This window comes from Triturus cristatus, chromosome 6, assembly GCF_964204655.1.
Source record: "Triturus cristatus chromosome 6, aTriCri1.1, whole genome shotgun sequence".
In the NCBI taxonomy this organism is placed as follows: Eukaryota; Metazoa; Chordata; class Amphibia; order Caudata; family Salamandridae; genus Triturus; species Triturus cristatus.
The window spans coordinates 268,476,957-268,494,888 of NC_140589.1; the positions used below are offsets into that span (position 1 = coordinate 268,476,957).

Below are 17,932 nucleotides of genomic sequence, written 5' to 3' on the forward strand. Positions count from 1 at the left end.
TAAATACTTTCAACCCCTCTAGCCCTATAGAATGTGAAAAGAGTTTCTTTTTTCTTTCAGGTTTCGTTTTTCCATCTTCGTCTATAGTATCTAAACAATTCAGGAAATAAGACTTCCATTCATTCCATTTCATGCACGGACTTGCCCCAGCTGGCCAAAATGCTTGCGGAGGTTGAAGGGCATAATGAAAAGTCAAACTTTAAATATCTAAGTTTAAAATAATTTTAGCAATTATGTGTATATATAGGGAGTCAAAAATAATTAAATACATTCTAAAAGTTAAACAGAAAGTATGACCACACCATCTTCCACAGCGTCCAATCTTTACTCAAAGGACTAGTTCACTGATGGTAAATGAGTGTAAGGGTTATCCAAAAATAAACCAATGCGTGGTAATAGTACTGTTAATTCTTCATCCAAAGGGTTAATACACAAGGTAAGTTTGACTTGAAATGACGGATTCAAAACACAAGTTGCACTCTGTTCCGTGAAAGTTAAACAATTACTGCAAACGGCGAATGAGGCCAACGGCGAATGAGACAGTCAAAACGAATACAAAATATGGAATCTGACGTGAGATAAAGCTTCGTGAACTTTAATTGTTTTTAATCAAAAAAAACCTCCGCTAATAATAAAGATGACGGCACATACTGAAGCGTCTTGACGTAACAGCTGCAACGGATGATGGATCGGCAAGTAAGATGTCAGAAAAGGAGGAGTCTTCCACCGACGAACACCGCTGGTTGCCGCTGTGCGTTCCGATCTCTGCCTCCAAGTTCGATTAACTCGCTCTGTTGGAGCACAAGCACGCGCCCTCACTTGAATGATGCGACTAGACCAGAACTCAACAGGAAGCGATAATAAGGTAAAAACCTTATTTTCCAACTCAGTGGGGCATCCAATAGATCCAGTGAATGATCATTAAATTATAATCCGGAAGGAAATGTAATCCATATGGCTTTATTCCGTATTGTGCAAAATTGAAGATAATAGAAACGAGGTACACCTGCGCTGGGTTCCCGGTGTTTCAACGATCGTCTCCAAAGTTGTAGCGTATAAGCTTTTAAAGTATAAGCTTTATTGGTTTATACACTGGATACAAAGAGACAATCTTCTGTGACCTCCCTTCCACTCCAGCCGTCTCCAGTGAACTGTAATAATGATCCAGAACACTCATAGGTGGAATGGAAGCAAGGTTTACAAAAGTAAACATGAGTGCATACAAATCTCGTGCATAAAATACAATGTAGAATAATAGAATAGAACACACAACACACAACACACACACACACACACACACACACACACACACACACACACACACACACACACACTCTCTCTCTCTCTCTCTCTCTCTCTCTCTCTCTCTCTCTCTCTATCTCTCTATCTCTCTATCTCTCTATCTCTCTCTCTCTCTATCTCTCTCTCTATCTCTCTATCTCTCTCTCACCTTCTTTGTTAGTCCAATTTCTTAGTGACACTATCATGCAACTTTAAGACACTTCCAAGCGTAATTAATGACTCTAAAACGCATCTCATTTTAACCTTTACTAACAGGGATGGAACTTATGGTTGACTTTATGCAGCGGGTTGAACATAGCTCCTTAATGTCAATTTCCAGATTTTGTTTTTGTTTCTATGGCAAACCTTGACCCCGGAGTCCGTTCCAGCTTATGATGTTTCTTGGAATGTTATATACGCAGATGCTCGAATTGTAAAATGCTGTTTATGACCATTATTGAATGTGGAACGGTGAAGCCTTAAGTGGGCTGTGATTCACATTGCCTCCCTCAATAATGGTAATAAATAGCATGTATAACTGTCTGCACATCTACGCATCTGCCTACGTAGTTTATGTCATGGCTATTTTCATATGTATTTGTTTAAAGATGTATTTATCCAAAACTGGAATGCAAGAGATTATATTATTGAAGTGAGGTAAATTCACATGGAAGAGACCTCTTGACTATTAGAACGGGTGGTTCTCTATGCAAAGTCACTGTAACATGGAATCCGCGAGCAAGTAAACAGCGTTTTCTGTTGTCAGTTTCTCTGTACTGTGGTAATAACATATAATTGGGGCTTTGCACTGTTGAAGTTCATCTCTGAATATGTGTATATTAGTTAGAACAGTTCCTCAAATTAACGTGTTATAGGTCCAGTTTTATTTTCACTTGTGTAAATTATTATATATATATATATATATATATATATATATATATATATATATATATATATATATACATATATATATCCAAATACCGCTGAGACGATTGAAGATGACAGTAAAATGCCTCGACTCCAAAGACCAAGCGGACACGGACCTTCAGTTAAGTGCTGCTTTTATTTTATTTGCAGTGTCGTCTTGACGTTTCGGCTCCCATGAGCCTTGTTCACATGACAACGTGAGTAGTTTAAATGACCCAATAAATAGTGATGGTAAGAGTTCAAAGTTCAGCCTGAGATCATGTGATCAAAATGACCATAGATATAAACAAAACACTTCAATGTAGCCTCAATGCTGATTGTGCAAAATAAGCAAAAGTTGGTTTAAACCTAACATATATGTCAAAACAATATAAATAATTGTTGTGCATAGATATGTGCAAAATACGCTGTTTAAAATAATAGACAATATATAAATATATAAATAAGTCAGTTAAAAATCCATATTTGCATTTTACATTCAGAATAATGATAAAACACTAAATAGCTTAAATGCCATGGCATTAATGGATTGTGCACACCAAAAGGAGATAAAATATCATCGCATAGATTTAGCTGATATTAATCTGTCCCCTATGGAATAGATACGTTTGCTTAACTAACCGCATCATATTAGCACTTAAAGAGACTTATACTATTGGCGTGAATGCCTGGAATATATATATATATATATATATATATATATATATATATATACATAGCAATCAACCTTTCCTCGAACGATCCTCTTTGTCCTGGATCAAGAAGGGGACGGACTCCAGTAAGTTATACCCAAATCAATTTATTTCTTGTTTGTGCGCTCTGCCGCCATGACGCGTTTCGGGCTCAACAGCCCTTGATCACATGACGAGCCCCTCGTGATTGTCCCATTTAAAGTGACAGTGCATAATTGTTTGCCATAGACATAGAAAAAAGATTTTACCATGATATGGATGTTTTCAACATGCTGAATCTTGTCATAGTTACTTATTGTAATTGTAAAATACATTACTAGACTTGTTCCTCATGGCTCATGATTTATACAGTAATGTAATATAATATAATGTGAGGATTGAGCTGTTGGCTCATATGTCACTCAGTGCAATTGTGAATGTATAAATACATAAATAAACCGCACATATAAAACCAGAGCAATACAGATGATAAAAGCGTGTTAAAACAAGGTTGTTAAAACATTCTTTTTAAGCAATTGCTGGAAAACATGGTATTTTTCTGACTGTGCAAAACGGCAAGTAAAGTGCAAAGTTGTGCAAAATAGTGCAATAGAATCACCTGTGCGTTCTCAAATTGTTTTCCAAATTTCATCTATGAATCGTGATTCATAGGGATGGAATGTAGGTCAAGGGAAAAGATAAAAACGGGGGAACAAAAGGGGGAGAGAGAGGTGGCGGACGGAAAATTGAAAACATATACAAAAATATGTATTGTGTACAGATAAAATTATCTTTTAGTGGAGAGCCTTGGAAAAATAAATCTATATTTTACGTTTATTGTTAGGGAATATAATTTACTCTGTTAGATATAGATTTCTTACAGCCAGGTATAGAGATCTTCCGTGGTGTTAAGCCCCTGTGGGCTTTTGCTGTCCAATTCCAGTATGTATTTGGTCTCCAGTTTTCTAAGGATAGCCTCACGATCACCGCCTCTTCTAAGAGGCGGAATACAGTCAATTGCAAAGTATTTAAGGAATTGTATGTTACTTTCATGACAATCCCTAAAGTGACGGGCCACCGGATATGAAGTATCTATATTGGTGATTGCACGTAGATGTTGGAGAATTCTCTTGTGGACCTGCAGCTTTGTGGATCCCACATACTGCAGTCCACAGGAGCACTCCAACACGTAAATGGCAAATTCCGTTTTGCAAGTCATGTTTTTTGTGATCATGTGTGGTTTCTCCTCAAAAGGAGTAATGAATGATGTCTTGTTTGTTGCGTGTCTACAAGCCTTACAGGTAGAGCACTTAAAAAAGCCTCTACGTTTAGTTAGCCAGTTTGTTACTGATTTAATTTCTGGGCTGCTATTAACCAAGAAATCACTGGTAGATGGTGCCCTTCTGAAAGTGATGGTCGGGTTAGATGGAATAATCTCATTCAATTGTGTGTCTAGATGTAACAAATACCAGTTGTTCTTGATAATTTTGCTGAGGCTGTCTTTTTGTTTGTTGTATGTTAGGATTAATCTTGTCTCATCTATTTTGTTAGTGCAAATTTCACTGCTATTGGATTTAGTTTTACTGTTGGATGGTTTAAACAATAAATCCTCCCTACTCATGGACCTAGTCTTTTGTATAGCCTCATCAATGATTTTGTTGCTATATCCTCTTTGTATGAATCTATTTTTACTTTCTTGTTGTGCCATTGCTAGGTCATTTTCAGTACTGCAGATTTTTCTAATCCTTAGCATCTCCCCATATGGAATGCTATGAATAGTATGTTTGGGTGAAAGCTTGAGGAATGCAGCGTGGTGTTTCCTGCAGTGGGTTTGCGATACAATTTTGTCTGAAGCTGGTTGTTTGCCACATATACCTTCACATCAAGAAAACAAACCTCTGTAGTGTCAATGGTACTGGTAAAATGCAGATTGAGATTGTTGTCGTTAATATCATCTATAAACCTCAGAGCCTCACTTTCACTGCCACGCCAAATTATAAAAAGATCGTCAATGTAGCACATCCATTTTATCACATGATTAGTCATTGTTATTGCATGTGTAGTTTTTAAGACAGTCTCTTCCCAATAGCCCATATGGAGGCAAGCATAGCTTGGTGAAAAGCTAGCCCCCATGGCTACTCCTCGTAGTTGCTGGTAGATTTGTTGATTAAACATAAAAAAATTATTGTTTAAACAAAACTGGATAAGGCTGATCAGCATTTTATTGTGTTGATGGAATTGGATCGGTCTATTGGATAAAAAATATTCTACCGCTCTCAGTCCATCTTTGTGATTGATTGAAGTGTAGAGGTTAGCAACGTCCAAAGTTATTAGGAGGTAATTGTCTTTCCACTGGTAATTGTGTATTTGCCTCAGGAAATCAGATGTGTCTTGGACGTATGATGATAGTCCTTGGACTAGATCTTGTAGGAAAGAGTCTATGTAAATAGAGACATTTTCGAGAAGACTGTTTGGCCGATATTATTGGCCGTCCTGGTGGGTTTTGGATGTCTTTGTGTATTTTCGGTATGAAGTAAATTACCGGCATGATAGGATGATCTTTTTTCATAAATTTGTATTCGTCTTGGTTAAGGAGGCCAATACTTTTCCATGCTAGTAGTTGTGTAAAGAGTTCATTTTGCGCCTGTGTTGTTGCTTGTTTGTTGCTGATCCTGTAGCATAATCTGTCATTTAGTTGAGACAACGCTTCATCAGTGTATTGTTGCAGGGGCCATAACACCACATTTCCACCCTTATCAGAATTGCGGATGACCACTTTGTCTTGTTGTGTATATATATATATATATTTGGGTGTTCTGATGGATACATCTGCCAGTGGATTCCTCACCTTGTGAATATCCCCTGCGCCAGCATTCCACGGAACTTTTCTTCCCCAGCATTCCACGTCGACGTGGGCGACGTCACAATGCATCGGCTCCGCACGCGACTCCGTACGACGTCATCGGAGCCATAAGAAGCCCACGTCGGCGTGATGACGTCAGTTCCCTTTTTTCCGCGCCGTCGACGCGCAACGTTTTTTTCCCAGTGCTCTCTAGATACTTTGTAGTCTAGTGGTGTATTTTTGTTAAAATCGGTATGTCTTCGACGAGGAAGTCGGGCTTTAAGCCCTGTAGGGAGTGCGGAGGCCTGATGTCCATGACGGATCCGCATCAGAACTGTTTATGGTGTCTTTCCTCTGATCATGACGTGGAGGAGTGCGGGTGCTGTAGGAGCATGAATCCTAAAGCGCTGAAGGAGAGGAAGAACAAACTCTTCATGAAGAAGATCGGTGAGGAGAAGAGAGGGAGAAAAAAGGAGAAGTCCAGGCGAGAGTCTTCGATTTCGAGGTCGTCGAAGTCGAAGAAGCACCACAAGAAGAGGAAGCATTCTTCTCGGCGTCGGTCCTCGAAGTCTAAGAGGTCGAGGTCGGCTTCGCCTCGTCGACGTCAGAGCAAGGTCTTGTCTCCTTCGCCTTCTCCTGATAAGTCTCCGAAGTCTCCCTCGCCGAAGCGGACTCCAGCTCGTTCCCCGACGCCATCACCGGCGCCGCCCAAGGCTTCGACTCCGGGTCGGGTGGAATCTGATGTGCATTTGGATGAGCAGGAGCAGGAAGAGTCTGTTCTGGTGCCTGGTGACTCCGCGGCTCCGGTGGAGGATTCTGAGGAGCCGACGCCGGTGACTCCACAGGAGGATACAGGGGCAGTTCCTTATCCCCAATTCCCGGCTCCGGGTACGGATCCTTCGGGATTTCTGAATGCCATGTATGGCATTTTTCAGAGAGCATCCTTCCCATCCGGAGCACCAGCAGGTCCCGTGGGTCCGATGGCGTTTTCTCTGGGAGTGCCGCAGCAATACGCTCAGGCTCCTTTTCTGCCTTTTATGCCGATGGCGCCTTCTTGGCAGTTTCCGGCGCCGGTTGGGAATCCGGCTCGACCTCGGATGGATCGTCAATCTTCGGAGCCTTCTCTGACGCCGAGGCCGACTCCATCGACGCCGCATCCGGCGCCGCCGACTCCACCTGTGGCGCCTCCGACGCCGGTGCCTTTGGCTCCACTGACGCCGTGTACGGCGTCGACGACGCCGGCTCCCCGGATCCGATCGAGGCGGGAGGCCCAAAGGGTTTTGGAGGAAGAAAGATATCGGGCTGAGGTGGAAGAAGGTGAAGTCGACTCTTCTTCGGATGAGTTTGGAGGTATAGAGGTAGCAAGTGGTTTGGATACCACCCCGGAGTGGGAGCATGCTTCTGCAAGGTCTTCTCCACCACAGGAATTGGCGCCCTACCACGTTGTGATCAAGAAGGCCGCGGAGTTGTTAGATCTGCAGCTGCCCTCTGTGGAGTACAAGTCCAACCTGCTTACAGAGGTGTTGCACTCTCCGACGTCGGCTTCGGAGCCTTTGTTACCTTTCAATGAGGCTCTCTTGGAACCAGTGTTGGAGGTGTGGAAGAAGCCTCTATCAGCACCGGCAGTTTGCAGACAGGTGGCAAGGAGGTACAGGGTTGCGCCAGGAGACCCGGATTTTTTATCCACGCATCCTTCTCCGGAGAGCCTAGTGGTGCAGGCTTCATGTTCTAAACATGCTTCGGGTGCTTTCCCCCAATCTCCTGCTGATAGGGAGTTAAAGAAAGTTAATCAGGCGGCCAAAAAGACATTCTCCTCAGGAAGTATGGCGTTGAAGTCTTCAAATCTGTCATTTAGTTGAGACAACGCTTCATCAGTGTATTGTTGCAGGGGCCATAACACCACATTTCCACCCTTATCAGAATTGCGGATGACCACTTTGTCTTGTTGTGTGTATATATATATATATTTGGGTGTTTTAGTACATAAAATGCAGTGATATGAAAACCCCTATTTCATAGGGAAATGTGGATAATATTTCACGGGTCCCAGTGAAATGTGGAAAATCTCTCAAAGGTGTATTATTCAATCAACATCCTATTCATGAAAGGTAAACAAAACCTACATTTTCTAATTCCAGTCCTTGCCCATTGTTAGTAGGACTTTGCAGGCAAAAGTCTTGGCCTTCTACAGACCGAGTGTATTTTTAACACAATAAAGAGTGTCTTTTCTAAAATTATAACTTCTTAACTCCATAATTAAGTATTAAATGAGTTCCTCTCTTTCCTACAGATGACCAAACACTGTAGTCCTTGTTTTCAATAAACATATTTACTATTTGAAAAAGAACGTTTGTCAAGCTAACTGACCCAAAATAAACATGTAATATAAAAAAATACGTAAAGGGGCAACATGCTTACTCATGGTTCTGGTGAAATTTACAAACCATTGTGCCTTGTTCCTTGTCCTTTATGATGTCACCTAAAGCCATTGATGACAGTGGGAACCATGTTACATGTTTCTCCATAGTGTATGTTAAAGGTGTCTGGGATCCTACAGACGGGCAGCCTAGCCAAGTATTTATGCCTTCAAAGAAAAGTTGTATCTTTCATACCAGTATTACAATTAAGCTTTTTTTCTAGCCTAAAACATCTAGAAACTTTAGTTCATTGTATGAACATTTCTCCTTAGCAATATTCTACCTTTATTTACTGTTATTTATGTCTGTTTACATCTTATCATAAAGACTAAAGTATTTTTCTTTTGTGAACTCTAATATCAATTAAACATTTAATACTAGTTCAAGGGGAAAAACGAATTCGGTGAAAAACCTAGAAGTGTTAATAATGATATGAAAATGAAATAACACCGATATATTTCTCTGCAGGCTCTTGGTATGAGGAAATGATCAACAACAGAAACAAATCTGTTGTACGAAGTATGAGCTGGAATGCTGATGGACAAAAGATCTGTATTGTATATGAAGATGGTGCAGTGATTGTTGGCTCAGTTGATGGTAATGTACTCAAACCAGTGTAGTGTGTGTAGAGTATATGTTTAATGCTGCTCGTTTACCATGGCCCAATATTGTCCTAATCTCATCATACAGCAAGATGTGATCATGTATATGCACAGGAAATGCATGCATTGGAGAGGGTGGAGCTGGAGTATGTTAGAATTAAAATTTGTCTTCCCAATCTTAACTACCTCGTCCATGAATTTACAGTAGGGCTTGAATGAAAACATTACCTATTTCCAGTAGAGCTGCTAAAGTAAATAAGATAGTCTGGTGTCGCCTGCTGTTTGTTCTAGCTCTAGACTCTAGAGATCTTGAGTTAGAGCACATTATATAAGTTAAAATACCTCATTATCTAGAAATATGGTATCATATAAAGAAAGTACCATACACACATTAGAAGTTATTTTTCATTTGTTGTCTTTGACAGTGTGAAGGCACTTTAAATGAACGTGTATGGAAAAGTTTACCTTCAAAGACACTTAAAGACTATGCCATCTTCTGGGGATCATTCAGTGAAGAGTGCCCCACCAAGCACTTCCATGAAGGGGTTTCTAAAAATGAAGTATGTGGAGCTTCCTCAGCTGAAATTTGTTTCAAGATCATCTGCAGCCACCTCATCCGAGCATTAGAAGCAGCCCTAAATGGCATTACAAAAAGGCTAGGATTGTCCTGTGCAAATAATTGCATGACAAATCCAGCTATTCTGATATCCAGTCACACTTGTCAATCAAGAAGTCAATGACTACAGCTCCATCGTCTGTAAGAAACGTCCCATTGAAGGGTACCCCACCGTCCCGACAGACAAGAAAATGCCATCAGCCGCCTGCATCGTAGATCACCCAGTGGATGGCAAGGATGAATTCACCGTTAACTGCAGTGACCTCCATCACTTTGACAGTGACCCACTGTTGATAGCAGTAACTACCTCGTCAGGAATTACATTGAAGCCTTTAACTTTCCCACAGTCTTCGCTGAAGATTTCTACTCACCCCATGTTGTAGATACTGGAGTCAGAGCTGGAAGATGACGACAGTGACCAGGATAAAGTACCACACAGAGCCTATAGCCCTGCTGAATTGGATATACACTATGTACCTGATATTGAAGAGGAGATTTATGAGAAGGAATATCAGCGTGAGGACAAACATCACCATCAAGCTGCTCTAGCAGCTATGACCAACCTTACCTATGACATCCCTAAGGTGGTCCACAGATGATGCAGGTGCCGGTGGCAGTCATGAACTAATGCTAGACACATTTCAAAGTTTACTTCCACAACATCCTCCGCCGATACTGCCTCATCCTCCTTGGGTGTCAACCCTACGACAGCTACCTCTTCTACTAGAGATACCTTGCCCTCTACTGCAAGTTGTCTCGCCTGCAACTAGGGACATGGGAAAACAGTACACTTCTGACTCAGTCCAGATCAGCAGAAAGACAGGATGATAATCATGCACATAATGAAAAGTTAGAGGAATACATTCTCCCTAGAGACAATGATAAATCACCAGTACAGCTTGATTCACCTTCAGATGACATCCCCCACGTTCACGCTTTGCTGGAAAGAGCACCCAAAAAGTTTGAGCTCACCATGATTTTAATGTAAGCCGAAGAATGGGTTCATTCTGACATCAGCTTTTCCAGACAGAGATAGCAGACGCATTGACAAGTTGTAGAGCTCGATTGCCTGCAATCTTCATCAAAGCCGCAAATGTCTTGGCCAAGCTGGGACACAACATTTTGCTTCTAGCCATGCTCATCCCAGGTGACCGAAAAGAAGAAGATAAGGTAATTGTGTAAGATGGTTCAAAATTAATCTCTACTATTATTGACACAGCAACGTATATTTCTAGTCACAGCTTCCATCAGTTTTCAGGAGCAGCAATACTACACAAGGAGGGATGGCTTTAGTAAAATTTCTTCTACCTGGAGGTCCAGTCAAAGATTTGAGACATACTTTTTGATAGCCAAGCTTTATTTGGAAAACATGTGGACAAACGTCCCCGCAAAATATCAAGATTGGCACAGAAAGGCCACATTCCCTAGGATTATTACATTATAAACCTCCTGTTGACTGTTCCTTTCATGGCTCACGGAGATCCCAAGCTTACAGAGGTGTTTACTTTAATATGGAATCCAAAGAAGACCATACTGTCCTCCGAGACTATATGGGAAAGATCAAGACTACTCTTCAAACCGAGAGCAGCACCCCCAGGCTATGACAAAACACCAGAAAAAGGGGTTTATGCCAGCCACACACCCACGATAATCAGAGAGCTTGACTTTCAACAGCTGCCACCTCTTCCAGCTTCACTAATTCAAATTGGGGGAAGAATATCTGCTTTTACAACCACATGGGAAGCAATCACTACAGATCGTTGGTTACTTCTGACAGTGCAGTTTGGTCACATTCTGGAGATTTTATAGAAACCACTAACCAATCCGCCAAAAATAGAACATCAGCTGCATTTAAAGGAGCTACATCAAGAGTTTCTTCTCGTTCTCCTGAAAGGAGCCATAAAGAAGTTCCCAAGTATTCACAGAGAACAAGGATTTTACTCCAAATTCTTTCTGGTCAAGAATGAATCGGGCCAGTGAAGACCAATAGTGTACCTTCGGAAGTTGAACAAGTTCCTGAAGAAACAATCCTTCCATTTGATAACCTGCAAGATGTTCTTCTGATGCTTCAGGAAGGACAGTACCTCACCTCCTTCGGTCTTCAGAATGCATATTTTCATGTCCCAAGACATCCATAACACCGACGTGCCTGCTAAACTGTGTTGTAGGGGAGAGCTCCTGTTCATTACATTTTCATTAGGGCTAAATTCTACATCTCAAATTTTCACAATGGGCCTGGTATCAGTGCCTGCCTTCTTTCCAAGACTGGGTCACTAAGTATATCAGCACTTGGATGATAGACTCATCAAAACTCTGACAAAGGTGCCCCTACAGCCACCCACATCTGTGTATTTCAGGAACTAGGACTGACTCTGAATCCCAAACATCTTACACCCATCCTACATCAAGATTGCAGTTCTCAAAAGCAATCCTAGACACTAGATGGTAAAAAGCTTACCCCTCTGAGGAAACAGACAAACCTTAAGGCTATGGCATTGGCATTTTGCTCCAAGCACGCATTGCCTGTCAGGACATAGACATCCCTATTAGGTTTTATGTTGTCTTGAATTGGCCTGGTTCCCTTCTGCAGGCTCCAGATAAGGCCTGTTCAGCAGGAGCTACACCACCAGTGGAAACAAGTTACTGGTTTATGGAACAAGCACTGTGTAAGTCACCAGAAGGCTCAAACAGGTCCTGCTGTGTTGGAGGTTCCCTTCAAACCTCAGAGCTGATGTTTTGTTCCAACCTTCCACAAAATGAAGAATCATGACGACTGATCTGTCAAAGGACGATTGGGGGCCCCCATATACATGACCTGGACATGAGGCCTATTGACCATGGCAGAGAACTCCACATAACATTCCTGGAGCTATGGGCCATTAGGTTGGGCCTTCATTAATTTCTTCCAGGGTTAACAAAATGAACTGTGTGTTTCAGGACTGATAACAAAACCTTGGTGTATTACCTCTCAAAAAGGTGTGAAAAATAAAACGCAGCAGGTCGGTAAGCTCTCTAGTCTAACATGCATTTAATGCAAAAATGCCAAACAGCTCAGCAAATAAATAAAAATAATTGACATTTTAACTGGCAAGAGGCAATGATTTGCAGAAATTTGCAAATGGATTACTCTGAATAAAATGGCCTCTAGCCTACTAGCGTCATTAAGATTTACACGCAGAATTGAGGCTAAATTCAGATCAAGAAACAACATCCATATTTGAATTTAAAATATATTGATACACACGGTGTTTTGGAGACCTATAAAAACAAAAGCATTAACGTTGTGGGAGGAAACATTTCTCTATTACAATTCAGTAGAAATAAGCCTCATCTCTTCCTTTATTATCTTTTCATTGTCCTTTTCCTCGTCATGCTCAGAAACAACACTTGTAAAAGTATAGGTAGTTCCCATATTTTTGCCAAATCAGAGTATGATGTAATATTACTAGCTCTTCAAGTCTGGTAAAGGAAGTGTTGGGGAGATGGGTGCAACATTCAGTACCTTACAATAGCATACCTGCCGCCTTTAGCCACTAAGAGATATTCTAATGCCATTCTACTTTGAATTAGTAGTTTGGCATGGGTGTCTAGTTTCTCTGTCACTAATTCTAAAGCCGTAGCTGTCATACACTCACCTGATACCACCCGCGGAGACTACACTGGAGCCGATGCTGAACCTCCTGTCCCTCTCAGAGCCACACAAGATCAAGGGACCAAACTCCTTAGATCACACATGGCCCCTGGGAGGACAGTGGTGGTGGTGGTGGTGGGGTGACGGTTGGGATAAAATTTTAAAAAAAGAGAGACTTTCGGTATTGGGTCTGTTCAGCCGCGTAACAGGAAAACAATATACTAAAGGGAGTGCTTAGGAAGTCCAATGTTTTTACTGAAAGTTTACTTAATCACATATTAAGTCAGATTATTCAAACATATGAATTCTTCTGTTAGATCCAATATAACGCAGGAGCCAAGATATGATATTCCCAAAAAGATTTCCTTTTTCTTCATAGCATCAAACTGCAGCCCAACAAAGGTGTTTTGTCTTGACAAGGGACTTCATCCGGGCTATAAACGAACAATACATACATTTATATAAATATATAAAATACATATTCATAAACCAAACCAGCATGTGCATATTCAAGTTACACTCTAAAATATACAGTGACTCCCTACACCCACACTTAATACAACAAGAATTCCATGAAAACATGAATTTAGAGCCAATACTGGTTTTTTTTTGGAATTACTGCGTGACATGATTTGTCACTTCTGCGACCTTCTGCGGTGCGAGGTAGATGTGCACTGGGCCAGAACCTCTGATTTTGCGATGATGCAATGGACTGTAAATAACAAGTGGAGGCAGTTACAATCAGTACACTAACAGATCTCTACATACAATGACCATGAATTCTCTTCAGTGACCTACACTTGCAGGATTAATCAGGTTTAATCATCAGCATGGCGTGAGAGCAGAATAACCGCAGTCACAGATTGGAGTGTGCCACTCCCACGGATAAAATCCGAACACAGATTAGAGTTACTTGCACTCCCAAGGATAAACTCGGAACACAGGTTGGAGTTACTTGAACTTCCAGTATGAACACAGATTGGGGTACAAGGCTCATGCATATATCGTGCACTCTGAAGTACATTCTCTTGGCACTACTGTTCATCAGAGAAACACAGATTCTTTAATCCTTGCACAATCACAGTTCTAGCCCCAATGTTGCAGGAAGGGTCCAGGGAATAAACACACAAGAAGAGCTGGAGTAAATCACAACAAGAGGGCATGGAGGAAAAGTCTATAGTCTTTGAAGATGCTGATACTCGATTCTGCTTACTACTGTAGGAGGATCAGTGTGCACTAACCTGATATCAAGTACTTAGCCGAGTTCTTCCACTTGACTGAAGTTCGAAGAAGATCTTGAGGCTTTGACTCGAGGAGTCACGTAGGTCCGGAGGGAGAGAGGAGGAAGACGTCAAAGGAGCTGGAGCCACGGGAACCACGGTTCACACGGACTTGGGGACTGGCGCGCTTCTCAGTTCCGGACGGATTCTTCATTTTTTTATTTTTATATTTTATTCTTTTGCCAAAGTAACACAAATATAAAGTATATTACACTTTTTACAATTCATGAATTCATATGATCACTAAAAACAACCCAAATGCCAAGTCCAATCTTACGTTTCTTAGCCCCTTTTACAGAGTATAGGCTCCACTCTAAATGAAATAAGTTATACATTTTTGCCCGCCAACGTTCAAAAAGAGGAGGTTCAGGTTGTAGCCACTCAGCCGCGGTACACAACCGAGCGACTGTCATAGCAATAAAAAAAATGTCGATGTTTATACAAAGGAGTCCCCTTGTCAAGTCCTGAACCAATTCCCAAAAGCATAATGGCGGGGGTAATAAACATAGCAGTCTCCATTAACATAGACATAAACTTCTCAATCCCCGTAATATATGTTGATAGTTTGGAACAACTGAAAAAAACATGCAAATTATCCGCAGTATCCGCCCCACACCGAAAACATTTGCCATCATACCCTCCCCCATTTGAACATACGTGCAGGCGTATAATACAACTTAAAGGCAGTTTTAAAGAATTGCACTTTCAAATTCGCAGAAAGTAAAACTTCCTTAGATCTCATAATGGCGTCCTCTATACATACATTATCTACCCCCAGTATCGTAGACCATTTAGTATTATATTTTCCTAAATCATCTGCTCTATAAGATAACAATATCCTATATAGCACCTCGATCTTCTCCTGACACCTAACAGCCTCGACTACTATATTCGAACTGTAACGCCCTGAACGTCTCAGGATCGTTTAACAGACACGACAATGAGGACGCAACCACTTGTGAAGGGTTAGTTCTTTTAATGAAGGCAAATAAAATACAAAGAACAAACAAAAGTTATAGTCACTGGAATCCTCCAGGCTAAGTACGTTACCAGCCCACAGCACGGATGGTCCTAACCGTCCTCTGCATATACGCCGATCCCGGCGTATGCCAACAGAGGGCAGAAATGAAATGGCCGACAATGCCAATCGGTAGGCTGTGAGGGGCACGAAGAGTGTTGGGGAGAATCGAGGAGTCAGGGAAACACCCAGCCGGGGTCTCTACCTGAAGGGAGCAGCCGCTCAACCTCTTCCTCAGACTGCACCGGGACGCGGAGTCACCTCCTGGTGATGCGTCACCGATACCCCAATCACAAGCAAGAAGACTGATCCGAGAGCAGCCGCTCGATCGATCCTGTGGACTTCCGAGTCTGTAACGCGGCAAACACCTCCTGGTGTGCGTTACAGCTGGCAGTCCCTGTGTCTCTGGTCGGGCTGGGAGTTACGACTCCAACCAGCAAAAGCGCCACTGCGCTTGGACTCAGCCGAGTCAAAAAGCGAAGCTCAATGGTTGACCGGTAGAGCTTCCGGGTCCTTCACAGGTGACGATGGGGCAAGACACGGCCCAGGGAGTAACGACTCGACCTACCTCCGTTCTTGCCTTACTGGAGCACCACTCCGGAACACTGCTCTTCACGAAGCAGGTACGTCGGTGTAAACACAATATCCGACAGCCTTGTACCTCCCGGTTCCTCCCTTTATAGGGCGTGTTTTCCTTGAGTTATGTAACAGCTCTCCTGTTTACATAAGGGCGTGTTTCCCTTGAGTTATGTAACAGCTCTCCTGTTTACATAAGGGCGTGTTTCCCTTGAGTTATGTCACAGCTCTCCTGTTTACATAAGGGCGTGTTTCCCTTGAGTTATGTAACAGCTCTCCTGTTTACATAAGGGCGTGTTTCCCTTGTATGACAGGAATTCTTGACACGAACAGCTGATACATTTTTCCGATTTATTAAAATCTCTAATTTGAAGAAATTTGAAAAATTTAAATTTTGACAAATTATATGGTCTAGCTAATTCTTCATAAGACAAAAGGGGTCCACCAGAAACAAAAAAAATCCCTAATTGAGAGATACCTTTCTTCCTCCAGGTAAGTGCTACACTGTCCCAAAAAATTGGGGGAAGAATTTTTACAGCATCCTTAGGGATGTATTGAGATAGTTTCTCTATTAAACATCATTTGCAAATTCTCTTCCATACTTTAAAAGCAGATTCCAAGACTTTAAACCTAGTTTGCTTAAAGTAGCTGCCATCAATTTGTTTAAACAAACATTGTCGTGCCTCCGGCCCTAATAAAATCTGGAAAATCGAAGGGGCCTCTGCCCTATTAACAATATCCTCCCCAGTCAATAGAACACGCATCTTTAACAAAAAACATACATAAAAATATAAAGCAAAATCAGGAATGGCTAAACCACCACGTTCAACTGGTAACGTCATGAATCTAGTAGCACGTCTAGGTTTTCCGGGGGCCCAGAGAAATTTAGCCCATATAGATTGTAGATGTTGAAGTTGGGCCCCTGTCACTTCCAAGGGTATTGACCTAAATAGATGTAAAACCTTCGGTAAAACATTCATTTTGATGATGTTGCATCTACCTCTTAAAGTAAGTTGTAGACAAGCCCACTTATCTAATGATTCCTTAATATTACCTAACAGCGCAGTCCAGTTAGCATCAACAACTTCCAGCATTGTTGACCTTATCTTAATACCCAGATATGTCACTTCTTTTAACACTCTGTCATCATTAAGTACAAGATTATCAGTACATAATATTTGAGTTTTTGTGACATTCAATAAGTAACTGGATACCTGACCAAAAAGTGCAGCTAACTGCTCAATCTCTTGTAGAGCAGAATATTGGTCAACCGAAGTCACTGCGATATCATCAGTGTAAGCAAACACTGAGCATGGAATATTTTGTGCTACAAAGGGCTTGATCAACGGGCTATTACCTAGGTGCTCAATAAACGGATTAATATACAAGGTAAAGAGCAATGGTGAACAAGGGCACCCTTGTTTTGTGCCCCTAGTGATAACAACAGGATCCGAGAATAGACCCATTGAAACGATCTTAGCGATCGGTGAGTTGTACAACCTGCAGGGCAGTCATAAACGTCTTACCAAAACCCATTTGACACATCAATTCCCACAAGTACTCCCACTCCACACGATCGAATGCCCTCTCCGCATCCAATAAAATTAACCCAAGATCCTGTTTCTCTGAGCAACATCAAACAATGTCAATACCTTATTTACATGAGTGACAGTCCCTAGTGTTAGTATAAAGCCATGCTGATTCTGTGAAATAATGAATTGATAATCTTAGAAAGACGGGAAGCCAAAATCTTCTAATAGATTTTACCATCAGAATTTAATAAAGAAATCAGACGATAAGACCCCACCAATTCTGGGTCCTTGCCCTTTTTACTGAAAACCACTATGTTGGCTTCTGCCCAAGATTTATGGGCATGTCCATCCTGAGCAGCCCTGATTGTGGTCAGCAAATAATTTTTTAATCAATCAAAAAAAAGCTTATAAATCTCCACCGGGAGCTTGTCAGGTCCGGCAGCCTTCCCTGAAGCTAAACTGTTAACTGCGAGTTCTAGTTCTCCCATCGTAATTGGACATTCTAACTGCGCCACCTCAGCAGGGTCTAAATGTGAGAT

At 41.6% G+C, this 17,932-nt stretch overlaps 1 protein-coding gene across 1 annotated transcript in view; it reads left to right on the forward strand.

The window, feature by feature from the left end:
* The window catches only part of WDR35 (WD repeat domain 35), a 515,604-nt gene that overhangs the window by 76,872 nt on the left and 420,800 nt on the right, over positions 1-17,932 (forward strand). Inside the window, exon 5 of the mRNA XM_085610631.1 lies at positions 8,607-8,735. Coding sequence (XP_085466757.1) covers positions 8,607-8,735 — 129 coding nt within the window. The remainder of the gene's footprint in view (positions 1-8,606; positions 8,736-17,932) is intronic.